General features: G+C 37.5%; 2 protein-coding genes across 2 annotated transcripts; both read right to left on the bottom strand.

Moving 5' to 3' along the window:
* Window positions 1–570: 570 nt before the first annotated feature.
* LOC103680086 (olfactory receptor 52N2) lies at window positions 571–1,572 on the bottom strand. The gene has a single exon (XM_008709624.1). The coding sequence runs from the start codon at window positions 1,540–1,542 to the stop codon at window positions 571–573; it is 972 nt and encodes a 323-aa protein (XP_008707846.1). The 5' UTR covers window positions 1,543–1,572.
* A 9,422-nt stretch (window positions 1,573–10,994) lies between these two features.
* LOC103680087 (olfactory receptor 52N2-like) lies at window positions 10,995–11,957 on the bottom strand. The gene has a single exon (XM_008709625.2). The coding sequence runs from the start codon at window positions 11,955–11,957 to the stop codon at window positions 10,995–10,997; it is 963 nt and encodes a 320-aa protein (XP_008707847.1).
* Between the last annotated feature and the right edge of the window lie 5,423 nt (window positions 11,958–17,380).

Here is a 17,380-nt window from a genome sequence, read left to right as displayed (position 1 = left end):
GAGGTCCTAAACTGATGAAATGGGGAAAAAAACAATTCCTAGACATGTCTTAAATAAAATGTAGAGTATTTTTAAAAAAATACATTTAGCCAATAAAATCAGGAGATGTCAGAAAACATCTCAATCTAATTGTCTTTAGATCAATATCGCCGCGCTGGGCCCACATTATGCATGGCAGTAACGTGCTTGGTTTATGTCAGTTTGTTCTTTACGGAGAGCACATCCTTGCTTCCCACCACTAGAGTCCCCTCTTCTCATGCACAGTACGTATCGACACCAGGCCTGCATCCCTCATTTTATTACCTGCTTTTTCTCACTAGACATAGAAACCTATAAACCCTTTGTAGAACATAAAACCTGTAAGGAATGGGTACATTACTTTTTTAGTCTGCATTCTCTTCTTTGGCAGATCTTACACAGTAGAAACATTTCATAATATATACTTACAAAGGCTTCAGAAAATCTACATATTAGAGGGACGTGTGTGTTTAATATCCTTTTACTCACAGCATTTACAAATGTCTTCTCCATTCTCTTTAAATGCCCCTCCCCCTAAGCAATATATCTATCTTATGATTTATTTGTTTTGGATAAAGACAACCTGTCTCCAAGTAACAACTTGATCACTCCTTCCCGGATCTGCTTGGTCTTGACTCCATAAACAATTGGGTTCATTGTAGGAGGCAGTAGCAGGTAAATGTTGGCTACAATGATGTGTATGTGGTGGGGGATACTGTGTCCCCCAAAACGGTGGGTGAAAAACGTGAAAAAAGCTGGAACATAGGTGATCACAATGGCACAGATATGAGACGTACAGGTGCTGAAGGCCTTGTGACGCGCATCTGCAGATGACAGGCTCACTACCGCCCTCAATATCATAGTGTAAGACACAGAAATACAGCAGATATCGAACACACCAATCAGGAGAGCAACCATCAGACCATAGATAGCGTTGACCTTGAAATTACCACAGGACACCTTGGCCACAGACATGTGGTCGCAGTAGGTGTGGGGAATGGAGTTGCCCCGACAATAGGGCAGACGCTTGGTGAGGAAAGCGAATGGGAGGATGAGCAGCACACCGCGCAGGAAGGTGGCAAGACCGGCCTTGGCGATGACGGGGTTGGTGAGGATGGTGGAATACCGCAAGGGGTAGCAGATGGCCACATAGCGGTCCAGGGCCATGAGCATGAGCACCCCAGACTCCATCCCAGTCAGCATGTGGACAAAAAACATCTGAGCCAGGCAGGCGTTGAAGTCGATCTCCTTGAGGTTGAACCAGAGTATGCACAGCATATTGGGTACGGTGGTGGTGCACAGGGTGACATCTGTGAAGGAGAGCAGGGCCAGGAAGTAGTACATGGGCCGGTGCAGGGCCTCCTCGTGGCCGATGAGGTGGATGAGCCCACAGTTCCCCAGGACAGCGGTGACGTACATGAAGCAGAACGGCAGGGCGATCCAGGGGTGCGCGGCTTCCAGCCCGGGGACGCCATTCAAGACGAAGAATCCTGGGGTCAGGCTGGAGCTGTTTTCCCCACACATAATGGCTGACAAGAGGAGGGCATTTTATGTTCTTTAAAAGTGGTGATTTCCTGGACAAGAAATAACTCAAGGGTGAGTAGGGGGCTTGGAAACCAAGTACAAAAGGAATTTTTTTTTTTTAAATGAAAATTGGTAATTAAGTTTCCTTAGAGTCACATTATCCATCATCATATTCCATCTCTGGTTCTTAACCTTGCACACGACGTGGACAAACTGCTTCGTCATTTTATGCCTCATTTTTCTAAATCTGAAATGAGGATAATAATTGAGCCACCCTCAGAACGTTGTCAGAATTATTCAATAATACATTTATATAGTGTGCTAAAATTGTGCATAGTATATAGTGAATGCTCAATAAATATTAGCTGCTGTTATTACTATTCCTACCTCACTATAAGGCACCCCATGTGATCTTATTTAATATACAAATGGAGCTGTTGAGCCTGCTATAATTCAAGTGTCACTGTGCACTTAGGGTGTGAAAGGTAGTATTAGATTTTGAAAACCTTAATTATATTGGGTGATTGAGAATTGAACTTTAGAGACAAACCATGAGAAGCTCTTGACTCTGGAAACAAACTGAGGGTTTTGGAAAGGGATGTGGGTGGGGGGATAGGGTAACTGGGTGATGGGCATTAAGGAGGGCACATGATGTGATGAGCACTGGGTGTTATATGCAACTAATGAATCATTGAACATTACATCAAAAACTAATGATGTATTATATCTTGGCTAATTGAATTTAAGTAAAAAAATAAAGTTGCATGCCACACAGAAAAAAAGAGAATTGAGCTTTAGAAAACAAACACTTGTTACTAGGGCCTTCAAGAAAGGAAAATATATTCTCTTATCTTGAATTTATATTTTAGGCAGAAAAAAATGATAAATATCTCTTGTCATTCGAATGATATCCCGGGACATCTTATCCAGCTAAATCCTTGCAAGTCTCCTGCTAATTCTAGGTAACTCATCAGGTGGCCGTTGGGATGTCTGCAGAGAGAATGGTGTGGATAGGAGGCCACCACTGATGTCTACTTCCTTCTAAGGGAACACTGCAGCCACAAGACTGAAAAGATCAGGATATTGAGATAACAAAGGGGAAATAATATTTCATTCTGCATAACTGGCTTATAAACTAAACCGGATTGCCTATCATGGAAAACTCTCAGGCTCCTCCAAACATCAACACCATATAACTCAGCAATTAATCTACACTCATGAATCACAAATAAGCAGAGTGCCAGCTCTTTTTCCCCTTCAGTATAAGATTTCTGTGTACACTTATCCCTCTCAGAGGATTCTCCAAGATGCATGTGAATTTTGCTATTGAGTAGGCTATTTTTAAACTTAGAATATAAAAAGGAAGAAAACTAGTTGGATACGTCTGACCTCTGAAAATATGAAAGCAGAGTCTTACTGTATGCTTATTTATGGAAACATAGATAGTGAAGCTTCGTAAGTGTCCAACACTAACTAGCTGGATGGACTTGAACACGTTTCAAACCCTTGTACAATTTTCATCACTTGTAAAGGGAAGGTGATAATAGTATAGACTATAGAGGTGTTAGAACAGTTAAATGAGAGTTGATCCTTTTAAATGCCTGGCATTTAGTAAGTAATCAGTATATGTGAGCTATTATAATAATAGATAGTAATTGTCAGATTATGTGCTAAACACATATTATTCACTTAACAGGTATTTATTGATTGATATATGTGCCAGGTATCATTCTAGTTTGGGGGGATACATTAGTGAACCAAACAAAATCTGCTCCACTAATGGATTTACTATTTCAATGGTGTTGACTCCTGTATTCAAACTTCTATTAATGCCACGGATACATGTAATTAACCTCATTTTATATATAAGGGAATGTTAAGTGCAAGGTAACTCAATAAAAAGTCTAAGTTGACAACACTTAAAAACTGGTAGAGCCAAGATTTAATTTGGTTCGACTTTGAAGTCATGTGTTTAATCCATCTCTATCCATGGTCCTAAATTAGTGATCCTGATCCTGGTCCTGAGGAATAGTTGCTGGGCATAACCAGCTTAAATAATTCATTACAACATTGAAAGAGGAAAAAGCTTGTTCTTAATAGTGTCCCAAGAAGAGAAAGAATAAATGTGTAAATTTACAGGAAATCAGTCTTAGCCAAGGGAGGTATCTTTGCAGAGAAACTCTTCCTGTGAGAGAGAACCTGTCTGTGAGATAGCTGGATTCCTACTTCTGGACTTATTCACATAGACACTATAGGGCACTTGCTAGGGGGGATGCACAGGAAAATTTCTATAGGGAAACCCCTTTCAGGAACTCCTTTCAATGCCTTCTGGGATTCAAGTCTAGTCTTCAGTTACTTTCCACTTGTTCACAAAGACCATTTCCACCAAAAGCAGGTCTGAGTACAGATATCTATTAAGGCAAAAGCTTTTGTGTTCCTCCCATTGAAGCCCATTATTGTCCGAACTTCTCTTTATTGAATGAATTCTGAGGTAGTTTTAAATTTATTTCACAATTAGGGGTAGGCTGTTTTTTTCTCTTAGCCCCTAAATAAATGGTCATCTATTCTGATTGGAGTCAAGAAGAAATATTGAGTTTCCTTCCAATCAACCACATCTCAAAGACTTGTATTTCTTGTACTGCAAGTTTTACATTTGGGGAAAATACAAGTCTTTGGGAATCACCAAAACTCACCTCAGTGTCAGCAAAGACCAGGTTCATAGACATGACTGAGACTCCTGTCTGCGAGTTCTGAAACAACCACTTTCTACCCCTACATAGTATTGCTGTACCCTCTGAGGATTCTCCAGACTTGAGTGTCTACGCCTGACTGGCTCTCCGCAGTTGGTGTCTCCGCGGGCTTTGGTTGAAGCAAAGATCCTTTGAGACTTTTGAGATTATTTTATATTGATCAGCTTTTTAAGCAGGAGTGAAACTACAAAATAATAAGGGTATCAAAGTTAAGTGTCTTCCCCCCAATGTGGCTTCTAAGAGATCTGATAGTCATAAGAATTATATGTGTTCCTTTTTTATTGATTTATAAAATAATGGTCTAAGAACATAATTATAAAATTCCAAAAATATACTAAAAGACCTACAATATCAATCTTTCTTCTTAGCCCTGAAATAAATGGTTCATTTCATCACCCTGAGTATGTATGTGTGTGTGTGTGTGTGTGTGTATTCAATGCATATAACATATATTACATATATGTTCGTGTTATATAGACACATACATTTGAAATATACTTTAAGTCAAAAACTGTTACAAGAGACAAATAAGGTTATCATACAATGATAAAGGAGTCAGTTTATAAACAGGATATAATGGTTGTAAATGTTTATGCACCCAACATTGGAGCACCTAAATATATTCAGCAAAGATTAACAAACCTAAGAGAGGAAACAGGCAGCAATACAATAATAGTTAAGGAAGTTCAGTATCTCACTTTTAACCGTGGATACATTATCCAAACATAGTATCAGTCAGGAAACATTGGACTTGAACTACATTTTAGACCAAGTGGACTTAGACAAATAGAGAACATTCTATCCAACAGCAGCAGACTACACATTCTCCTCAAGCACCCATGAAACATTTTCTGGGATAGATCATATATTAGGCCACAAAACAAGGCTTAATGAACTTAAGAGGGGCACCTAGGTGGCTCAGTCAGTTAAGCATCTGCCTTCGGCTCAGGTCATGATCCCAGGGTCCTGGGATCCTGGGTCCCTGCTCAGCGGGGACCCTGCTTCTCTCTCTGCCCCTCTCCCTGCTCGTGCTCCTTCTCTCTCTCAAATAAATAAATAAAATCTTAAAACAAACAACCTTAAGAAAACTGAAATCATTTTAAGGATCTTTTCTGAGCACAATGGTATGAAACTAGTTATCTGTATCAGGAGGAAAGCTGGCCAATTCACAAATATGTAGAAATTAAACAATACAGTCATGAACAGCAGTGGGTCAAAAACGAAGCCAAAACATGCCTGGAAACAAACAAAAGTATAAACACAAATGATCAAAACTTGCTTGATACAGAAAAAATCATTTCTAAGAGGAGATTTTATGGCGATAAATGCCTCCATTAAGAAAAAAGAAAGATTTTTTTTAAGATTTTTATTTTATTTATTTGACAGAGAGAGAGACAGCAAGAGAGGGAACACAAGCAGGGGGAGTGGGAGAGGAAGAAGCAGGCTCCCTGCTCAGCAGGACAGGGGACTGGATGCTTAATGACTGAGACACCCAGGCAGCCCAGAAAAAAAACAAAAAAAAAGATCTTAGATAAACAACCTAACTTTACACTTCAGGAACTAGAAAAAGGAGAATATTTTAAGATTAAGGTTAGCAGAAAGAAGGAGATAACAGAAATCAGAAAAGAAATAAATGAACTAGAGACTATAAAAAGCATTAGAAAAGATCAATGAAACTAAACGCTAATTTTTACGTGGGTGACTATATATTATTTTAATAACAACCATTGCACTCACAGAGTTCTTGAAAGGCCTTTCCCATACCCTGTCCCCTCCCTTCTTCTGCACACAACCTGGCATTCATTTTGCCAGATGAAGAAACCACACTTTGAAGACGTCTACTGACTTGACAAGGTCTCCTACTTGCTAGGAGGCTGAACCAAACTGAAACCCTACAGCTCTTCCAACTCCCAGACCAGTGCTCTTCCCCTGAATCCCACCGCAGAGGTGGCAAGGTCCAGAGGATGGTCACTCTAAAAGATAAAACTGATACCATAAAAATCCTAGAGGAGAACATAGCAGTAACCTCTTCGACATCAGCCATAGCAACTTCTTTCTACATATGTTTCCTGAGGCAAGGGAAACAAAAACTACAATGAAATATCACCTCACACCTGTCAAAATGTCTAAAATCAACAACACAGGAACCCTCCTGTACTGTAGAGGGAAATGCAAACTGGTGCAGGCACTGTGGAAGACAGTATAGAGATTCCTCAAAAAGTTAAAAAAAAAAACACACCCTAAGATCCAGCAATTGCACCGCTAAGTGTTTCCCCATGGAATACAAAAACAGTGATTCAAAGGAATACAGGCACCCCAATGTTTATAGCAGCATTATCTATAATAGCCAGATTATGGAAAGATTGCAAATGTCCATCAACTGAAGGATGGCTAAAGAAGAGGTGGTGTATAAAAAAGACTGAAATCTTTCCATTTGCAACAACACAAATGGAACTAGAGAATATCATGCTAAGTGAAATAAGTCAGTCAGAGAAAGACTAATATCACATGATTTCATTCATATGTGCAATTTACGAAACAAAACAAATGAACATAGGGGAAAAAAAGAGAGAGGCAAACCAGAAAACAGACTTTTAATTACAGAGAACAAAATGATGGTTACCAGGGGGGAGGTAGGTGGGGGGATGGTTTAAATCAGTGATGGGGGTTAAGGAGGGCACGTGTTTCAATGAGCACTGGGTATTGTACGGAAGTGTTGAATCACTATATTGTACACCTGAAACTAATATTACACTGTATCTTAGCTAACTGGAGTTTAAATAAAAATTTAAAAATAGTTAAATAAAAACTGGACTACAGCAAGATAAAGAAATTTTTCTCATAAAAAAAAAAGTAAGGTAATAAAAATGGAGCAGATATGTAACTGACAAAGAAGTGTTATCCCAAACATATAGTCATCTTTTACTTCAATAATGAAATGAAAATTTTAAAGAGAAAAGGACAAAAGTCTTAGCTGCCATGTCCCCAAAGGCATCTAAATAGTGGAGAATTTATAAAAATATATTCCATCATCTTTGTCATCAGGAAAATGCATATTGGGGCGCCTGGGTGGCACAGCGGTTAAGCGTCTGCCTTCGGCTCAGGGCGTGATCCCAGCGTTCTGGGATCGAGCCCCACATCAGGCTCCTTTGCTATGAGCCTGCTTCTTCCTCTCCCACTCCCCCTGCTTGTGTTCCCTCTCTCGCTGGCTGTCTCTATCTCTGTCGAATAAATAAATAAAATCTTTAAAAAAAAATTAAAAAAAAAATAAAAGTAAAAAAAAAAGGAAAATGCATATTAAAATGCTAATGAGAGGCCACAACACTTGCAATACCGAGTGTTGGGAAGAATGTAGAGTAAGCAGTTCATAGTCTTGGTGAGAGTTTAAATTGGTCCAACCACCTTGGAATACAGTTGATACTGTACACCAAGAGAGGATCTAAAACTATTGTGTGATCCAGAAATCCCACTCCTGGGTATTAAACCAAAGGAATGTACAAATATTTGCTCCCAAAGACATATACAGGAATGTTCAGAGTAGCATTATTCATAGGCACCCACCAAAAATGTTCTTCAAGAGTGTAATAAATTATTGCATATTCATAAATTGGCATTTTATTTAGGAAAGAAAGTGATCCAAAAAAGTAAGCTTTATGCAATATGGATAATTTTAAATACAATCATTGTCTTTTAAAAAATTCTGAACAATTCATCCCAGTCTTCTGAAATTTGGTGTTGCCGCATATGATAATTCTTCTTTCTTCTGTCTCCTCCTTTTTCCTTCCCTTCCTTCCCTTCTCTCTTCTTTTGTTTCTTTTACCATAATCTTCTCTTTTATTTTCTTTACATGTAATCTGCTATTTTCTGTTTACATGTGAACTCTCTTTTTTTTACATCATTATTGTAGTTCAGATATTAAACTGTCTATTGTAATGAGTTTCTTGGAGTGCTTTTTTTTCTTTGTATGTGATAGACTTTAAACTTGCATACATACGTCTAAACTTTAGACCCGTTACTTTCTTTATGGCTTAGAATATTGTTTGTTCTGGGCATTCTGAACTCTGCTTTATTTACACCAAGGATGTTTATGTTTCCTCTTCATGCATACTTCTAATATTTTCTAATTACTAATTTATAATAATTACTGATTGAAAAGCATAACATTTTCCTTACTCTTTAATCATAGATTTTAATTTATATCGTTTTTACCTTCCCAATTAAGCTTTCTTTTACTCATTTATCTTTGTTTGATTCAATTCTGCCACATTGTCTCATTCTCTGATGTGACCACCTATGGCATTTCTGTCCTTATGCTCTTTTTCTCCTTTTTCATAGATTATATGAAATCGTCCCCACTTTTGAAACATTCTTTAGTCTTTTTAATCTAACAATACATAATTTAAACAACTGTGATACTCTTGTCTTTTCCCTCTTGCTTACCAGGATATTACTATAGACACAATAAAATTACTATTGTCTATGATGCTGTTGCTTTCCCCTCTTGATTCTCCTTCAACCAGGGTTAGATTTGTCTATTCTCAGTGTTTTTCAACAAACACGGAGTATAAATATCTCTGTTTCCTTTCTCTCTCATCGTTCTCATACGCAGTCCTGAAGAGGAGAATAATATACAGATTCCTATACCAAATGTCACTTTCTAGCCACGTTTGATCAGTGTCTCTCTCCTGAAGGAGCGTTCTTCTCTTACCATGCTGTTAGTGTGGAATATACAATTTCCAGAAGTTACTGAAATCAAGGCCCACCACACCCATTGCCCCACCTACGGTAATTATCGGTAAAGACTTATGGACTAAATGTATTAATATACTCCCGTATATATTTATCCCTCCCTTTCAATTCCTACTTCCTAATTGTTTCCTATATTTGCAATTTTTCTCATTATGTTGAAGGGGGGTGTGTATGATGGTCTGTGTGGGGGTAAGCAGTTAAGAGAGACGCAATGAATGTATGGAGAAAGACTATTTCCAGAAAAGTCTTTGTATATTTTTATCCTTCTTGGATCTGTCTATAGTGATATGTGTTGCATCGGTGTATTCTCAGATTATCATGGTAATACACTTTTTTTCCTGTGTCTTTGGGTTAGCAGGCATAGATATTTTAGCTCCCATTCAAAGATTGTGCTGTGATCCCAGATTCTAGACTTCTCACTTTGTCCAGCCTTAACACACAGGCTAGAGTCCCAACACTGAAGTCATTTGAGTAAAAGTCTTTGTATTGGCTCTGAGTTCTCATTCCTGATTGCCTCTGTGATTCTCTTTTTTATTTTTGAAATCTTTATTAATTTATTTATTTGATTTTAGTTTTACCCTCTATAATTTCATAAGTGTATTTAATTCAGCATTTCCATGTGTTTGGAGTGTTAGAGGAATTATATATTCCTTTTTATATTCAAACTGCTACCCTAGCTTAGAGACCCTCAAAATATCAACTTAATATCACGTAAAAACAAACTAGCATTTTTAGTGCAATATAACTTCAGAAAACTCCATATTACATATTGATGTCTTCAAAATTCTAGTGGAAGAATAGCATACTTTTCTAATTGTTTTCAGTGATACACTTAAATATTAATAAATGTGCATTTCACATCTACCAGTGGTGGTGTAAGGTTTGGATTGGCAATAAAATTACAAAACTCAGGAAGTTTTCATCCAGAGCTAGATTTCCTCTTTGTGCAGAAGGACATAGGGAATGGAAATCGATATGCAAGGTATATTCAGGCTTGTTTAGTGCCCCACAGTGACGTGAATGCAGGTTCTTATTCTCCATATTTTGCTGTGTGGGGACAAGGCCTGGTTACAGGAGACAAAGCCAATGTTTGTAAATGGCTTGGTCGTTATGTAATTTTCTTCAGCAATAAACTTCACTTTGGAGTCAAATTATAGGAAAAGATTTTTAGCTGTGGTGACTAAGGTTGGAAAAAAATTCTATGAAGTCAGCCAAACCCAAATGCCTGTCAATTTTGCTGGTGGATACCCTCTGTTTTCTACTACCGCTTCACAACCATTTATAAGACTTATTCTCTGTCTGCTTCAAAAATCTCCTAGAATTATCCTCAAGAAATTGACTTAAGATTTTGTGGTTTATTCCCTTGCTTATCCTCCCATCTTTTATTTAGATAGTATTGATAGAAATACATGGAAATTGTTCTCCTTGATAGTGGAAATTCAATATAGCTTAGATAAATATGATAGTTTACATAATTGAAACAAGTTATACCAAACAATGCAGTGAAGGGAATAGAGGTTTCTGGAGTCATTAAAATACGTGTGAAGTGTCTTAAGAAACAGACACTGACACTTCTTTTTAAAATGGATTTCCTGCCAAGAACTGGTGAATCCCCAACATGAGGTCAGGAATTTTTTCTTTCATGTGCATCCCATATGCAATTTGTCTCACCTGCAAAACACACTAGGAATCTAAGTGATGCAGTAATTTCCAAACAGCCTTGAAATTATATTGATGTGAAATTCCTTTCAAGAAAAAAAAATCCTCAAGTTCATTTTTTATTTAATTAATTTTAATCCTTAATGAGTTTTACAAAAAAATCAATTACTATTATAGTAGATATTCAATGAATATTGTTTTCTGCAATGAACCCATTGGTTTTAAACTGACGCTCAAGAATCTCCTCTGAAATATTTCTTGTCTTTCCTTAATTTTGGGTATTAACTCATGAATCTATTTCGTAACTAAGACATCTTTCTCTTTAAAAAATAACTTGATGACTCCTTCCCGGATCTGCTTGGTCTTGACTCCATAAACAATCGGGTTCAGGGTAGGAGGCAACATCAAATAGAGATTAGCAATAAGAATATGGACGTGATGGGGAATGTTTTGTCCCCCAAAACGATGAGTAAAAATGGTGAACAGGGCTGGAACATATGTGATGACAATAGCACATATGTGGGAAGTACAGGTGCCGAAGGCTTTCTGACGCGCCTCTGCAGATGACAAACTCACCACTGCCCGCAAGATCATAGTGTAGGACACAGTAATACAGAACATATCAAAGCCCCCAATCAAGAGGGCTGCCAAGAGACCATAGATAGCGTTGACCTTGAAATTACCACAGGACACCTTGGCCACAGACATGTGGTCGCAGTAGGTGTGGGGAATGGAGTTGCCCCGACAATAGGGCAGACGCTTGGTGAGGAAAGCAAATGGGAGGATGAGCAGCACACCGCGCAGGAAGGTGGCAAGACCGGCCTTGGCGATGACGGGGTTGGTGAGGATGGTGGAATACCGCAAGGGGTAGCAGATGGCCACATAGCGGTCCAGGGCCATGAGCATGAGCACCCCAGACTCCATCCCAGTCAGCATGTGGACAAAAAACATCTGAGCCAGGCAGGCGTTGAAGTCGATCTCCTTGAGGTTGAACCAGAGTATGCACAGCATATTGGGTACGGTGGTGGTGCACAGGGTGACGTCTGTGAAGGAGAGCAGGGCCAGGAAGTAGTACATGGGCCGGTGCAGGGCCTCCTCGTGGCCGATGAGGTGGATGAGCCCACAGTTCCCCAGGACAGCGGTGACGTACATGAAGCAGAACAGCAGGGCGATCCAGGGGTGCGCGGCTTCCAGCCCGGGGACGCCATTCAAGACGAAGAATCCTGGGGTCAGGCTGGAGCTGTTTTCCCCACACATAATGGCTGACAAGAGGAGGGCATTTTACATCCTTTATCAGAAATTGCTTTCTACGTAGGAGAAAAGTGGGGTTAGAAACCAGACGAGAGAGTGATTTAGATAATACCCACAAATGCCATGAACTTTGTCATGATAAGACAGTGATTTTCCTCCTACTCTAGCAAGGGAGTCTTTGAACTAGGGTATCTAAAAATTGATTAAACAGTACTACTCAATGTGTCATTGGATAATTTGTCTAATAACTACCCTCACTTTCTAAACCTCTCCCCAGCACACCTCTTCTATTCCACCACATTCCAGTAACAAGTTGTGAACTGGGCCATAATTACCTCTTCCTCCCAACAAGCCACTTCTGTTGTCTTCTCTCGGATTCTTCCCGAGTCTTGTCACTAAAATCATGTATGTATAGTTAGAGGATCACCCTAATCTGACTAGTCCCTATCAGCAGGACTTTTGTCCTGCCTTGAAGTTTATGAAGAAAGCTATTGTCAGTAATGTTCCATATAACTTGCTTAAGATGATACATTGTAAATGCTCAATAAAATATATGTGAATAAATGAATGTTTGAATTAGTAAGAGCTTAGTATCTGACATCAATATCATGCTTTTTTACACTATGAAATTTTAAAGGAATATCTTGAGAAGAAAAAAAAAGTATTTATACTTCTAAATTATTAGCAAGTTTTATGGAATTTCAGTAAAAAATTTATTAAAGGGCTGAATCCAATCAGGTATAGCATCCTTTCTATTTGGCTTCTCTGCTTTTCCACATTTTTTATTAGTTTCCTATCCATTTCAATATAACATTTGCATTTAAGAAGCCCTTGAAGGTCTAAGATTCCCAATTGTCTGTAATGCTTTATTTTAAGTAATATTTCTTTTGTTATAACTGGACAGGTTATAATACCATATACCATATTTTTGGTGTATATATATATATATATATTGATATATATATATATATATATATATTGATATTGATATATATATATAAATAAAATACCGTATACCATGATACCATAATACCATATTTTTGGATTGCAATTTCCTGTAAAGGTAGTAGAAAGAACTGAATAATGGTTGAAGGAATTTACAGATTCAGGGATGTCTGAGAAAGGCTGAAGTCACCGAACGGTTAAAATATTTTTTTCATCTGAGAAAAATAAAATGGTCCTTAAGCTCTGGATGGGCAACTTACCATGCTGCAATGTCAATAGCAAACATTCCCACCACCCAGCAGAACTACATAGATACTTGCAGTGTGACGACATGTATTACATGGTTGTGAAGACAGCAGACATAGATTCCTGTCACCTGATAATCTGGAAATCACTCTTTGTCCCACCTCTGGCCAGGGTACCTAGAAGTCACCATGGAAAGAAGATACAAAAGAATACAAGTTACACAGGCTCACGGTCTCTGGTTCTTAAGGTGATTGCCTCTCATGTAAATTAATGTCGTATGAGAGAGTTCTCGACCTCTCCAGGAATGTCCCCACACAGAGGAATCATCATTTCATAGTCCTAGACCAGAGAAATGTAAAGATTATAGTCTCCAGTGTCCACCATCTTTTATGTGAACGCCACAGTGAAATGAATGGGTGACTGGAAAGTGAGACTAAGTCCACCCAGGAAGAAAGAGACCCATTACCTCTGCAGAAGTGAATGGGAAAGAGAAGTACGTTGCACGTTGCCTATTGCTAATATTGCCTTTTAAAAAACCATCTGCATATTCTAGGCCATTTTATTGTTAGCCATCACTATTCTTACTTTTCCTAAAATAGCTGTTTTTGGAAAATTGCCCAAACTCACCTCAGTGTTAGGCACAATTCTATTCATGGCGGAGAATACTTAGGAGTTCTTCAAAATCTGGGATGGTACCTTCTTACATAGGATTTTTAGTTTCCCTGGAGAATTTCCAGCAGGATGTCCCAGGCGGAATGAGTCTCCAGAATTAGATGTCTCAGAGGTATTTTCATGGAAAGAGAATAAACTTTCCACCTGGTGGTAACAGATCTATATTTAGAAGCTTTTGAGTAGGAAAAGAAACAACAAAAACAAAACATATTAAAGTTAATGCCTTTTCCCAGGCGGGAAATGTGACAACCAAGCCTGGTGGAGATGAACATCATGTAAAATTTTTTTTTCTCTTTTTACAAAAGAAACACATCCTTAATGTGGAAAATCTGAAAACTGCAGAAAAGTATAAAAAAGTTGGAAAATCACTTGTAAATCCAATACAGAGGAATAACCATTCTCAAAAAATTTTCTGTACTTCGTTTATTCATCTTATAAAATTATTATGTGTAATATTGTTTTTGTAAAAATTTCAGAGTATATGCGGTTTTGAATACTGGTTTTCTTCTCTACCTGGAATTATTTTGTGGAAATTTTCTTGTGTCATTCTGTGTACCTTGAAATCAAAATTTTCAATAGCTAAACTTCTTCTTTCAATAGCTATACCAAATTTAATTAAGCATTTCATTACTCTTGAATATTTAAATTACTTCCTCATTTTTTTCTATCAAAATAATTCTTCTATGGATATCGTAATCCATTCTGCATTACTGATTTTTTCCTCTCCTAAGATAATAAGAAATAGCGGGCTCCTAAGTGGCTCAGTTGGTTAAGTGTCTGACTTCAGCTCAGGTCATGATCTTGGGATTCTGGGATTGAGCGCCACATAAGGCTCCCTGCTTGGTGGGGAGTCTGCTTCTCCCTCTGTGCCTCCCCCCACTCGTTTTTTTCTCTATCTCACTCTCTCAAATAAACAAAATCTTTAAAAAAGATAATAATAAATAGGATTGTTTAGTTTATGGGATCAAAAGGCATGGACAATTTTAATTATACTTATAAATGTTGGAAAAAAATCATCTCCATAAAATTGTGTTGATTTTCATTTCCATACAGTACTAGTGGGCTGCCCCTCTATAAGTTTTGGTTATTATATGTTCTCTTTTCCCCAGCTAGACTGGTGAGAATTAATTTCTTTGGTATTTTAGCTTCAAATGAAATTAACTTCATTTGTAGTGATTAAGAATTTTTTTTCAAGTGGTTTTGGTCAGTTTTTTCGTATTTTGAATATTCATTCACCTCCTTATCCTTTTTTTTTTTAAAGATTTTATCTTATTTTATTTTGAGAGAGAGAGTCAGGGAGAGACACAGAGAGAGAGCAAGTGGGGGGGAGGGGCAGAGGGAGAGGGAAAATCCCAAGCAGACTCCATGCTGAGCATGGAGCCAGCCCTTCTTGATCTCCTGGCCCTAAGATCACGACTGGAGCTGAAACCAAGAGTAGGACACTCAACAAACTGGGCCACCCAGGTACCCCATCTTCCTTATCCATTTTTAGTGGAGGTATTCGTTTGTATTTTATTGCTTGCTGGATACCTTCCATACTGAAATATAAATCCATTTGCTGACATAGTTTGCATACATTTTCCCAAGTATTTGGCCTTAAATTTTATCTTATGGTTGACAGAGATTGAATTGTTTTCCCTTCCCTCTCTTTTATTGAAGAAAAATCTTTCCATACTTCAGCCCTTCACTGGGAAATGACATACAGTGGAAAACAAAGTTGCACTACTCCGCAAACTCACGTCTCCTCTAACCCCTAAAGTAAATGCAATTAGAGCCTACATTCTGGTGTATACTTCCAGAAGTTTTTTTATATTTAGCATTTAATAACATTTTAATGTATTAACTATGGTGGTGGTGGTGTTTTGTTTAGCTTTTTGCATTAGCGATAGTGCTAGAAAACAGTACCGTAGTTCTCCCTCTTATCTGTCGTTTTGCTTTCTGCTATTTCAGTTACTGGTCAGCTGTGATCCGGAGGCAGATGATCCTCAGAAGGTCAGTAGTAGCCTAACAATGCATCATTGTGCATTTTATCATCTCATATCATCACAAGAAGAAGGGTGAGTACAGTACAATAAGATATTTTCAGAGACAGACCACATTCACGTAACTTTTATTACTGTATATTGTTAAAATTGTTCTACTTAATTATTATTGTTGCTAATTTCTTACTGTGCTTAATTTATAAATTAAACTTTATCATAGGTATGCATGTATAGGAAAAAAACATAGTATATATGGGGTTTGGTACTCTCCATGGTTTCAGGCATCCACTGGGGATCTTGGAACATATCCCCCTGTGGATAAGGGGGGACAATTGTAAGATACTCTCAAATTCACTACTTGGAAAGACAACTTTCAATTAAATAAAAAAATTTGGTTTTGTAAAAAAAACAATGAAATACACATAAAATTATTTTGATAAAATTTAAATAAATGCAACTATATATATTCCAAAATTACAAATGGGTCTCTGTATAAATCCTCTCCTTTTAGATTTGAAATTTAAGGAAATAAGAATTGGTATGAATGTTAGTTAACTATAGAGCAGGGGTTCTTAACTTGTAGACTATGGTCCCCAAACTGGTTATACTAAACTGCATCAAGATCTTCTAGGGGACTTTAAAAAAAAAAAAAAAGATAATAGGGTGTCCTACAATCTATCACTTTTGCTCATAAATATTTACATTGGGTTTAGGAATTGATAGAGCTAAGCATTCTTAATAAAGTTATTTTTTATTTCCATTTTTTATGAATTTCATTTTTACATTTAATTATATACATCAGAAGTATAAGACATGAGGCAAAGATTTAACTTCTATCTATTGCAAATATTTTTAATATATTTCCTATATGTCTTGCCCATACTTTATTTAAAAAAATTTTTCCTCAACTTTCTGCATCACAGAAAATATTGTTATTCCAAAATGGAAAGCCTATGTCATTCATCTGTTTAGGACTTTTGTTCTCTCTCGTTTTTACCATGGAGTCTAAAAATGACCCCATGTAGTCATTTGACTTCCTACATGTATGACTTTATTTTGTATGAAACAAAGCAAAAGCAATAACCAAACAACAGAAAAGTAATGCATTAGATATTTAAAAAAATGTTTGTATGCTATAAACTCATAAAGAACTGGCCCCTGCTTTAGCCCACTTACTCTTGTTTCCAGTCCCTTGAGTGAGGTCCCTAGTTCCCTTCATACCTTCATGCAGGCCATTTTGTCTTCCTGGATCAGTTGTTACCTCCTATCCACCCTCCACCTAATTACCACCAGTTGATCCTTCAGCATCAGCTTCAACACTAATTTCTTCCGGAAACCTTTTCTGTTTGTAATTTGTGCTGGAGACATCTTCATTATACCTATAAAACTTAATTATGCATATTGTACTTTTGCTTTGTTTGATTTTTCCTTTATCTTATTCACATACCTTTCCATCTTATCTTAATTTCATCTTAAAACTTGGGTTTTGCAATGACTTTTTTTTTTTTTTTTTTTTTTTTAAATACGCTCTATGCTCAGCACAGGGCCCAAGGTGGGGCTTGAACTCTTGACCATGAGCTCAAG

Source organism: Ursus maritimus, unplaced genomic scaffold (genome assembly GCF_017311325.1).
Source record: "Ursus maritimus isolate PB19 unplaced genomic scaffold, ASM1731132v1 scaffold_16, whole genome shotgun sequence".
NCBI lineage: Eukaryota > Metazoa > Chordata > Mammalia > Carnivora > Ursidae > Ursus > Ursus maritimus.
The sequence above is the reverse complement of the archived record's forward strand: the minus strand, read 5'-3'. Positions and strand labels throughout refer to the sequence as shown.

Coding starts and splice junctions, on each gene's coding strand:
- LOC103680086 (XM_008709624.1), bottom strand. CDS start 1,542: ATGTGTGGGGAAAACAGCTCCAGCCTGACCCCAGGATTCTTCGTCTTG.
- LOC103680087 (XM_008709625.2), bottom strand. CDS start 11,957: ATGTGTGGGGAAAACAGCTCCAGCCTGACCCCAGGATTCTTCGTCTTG.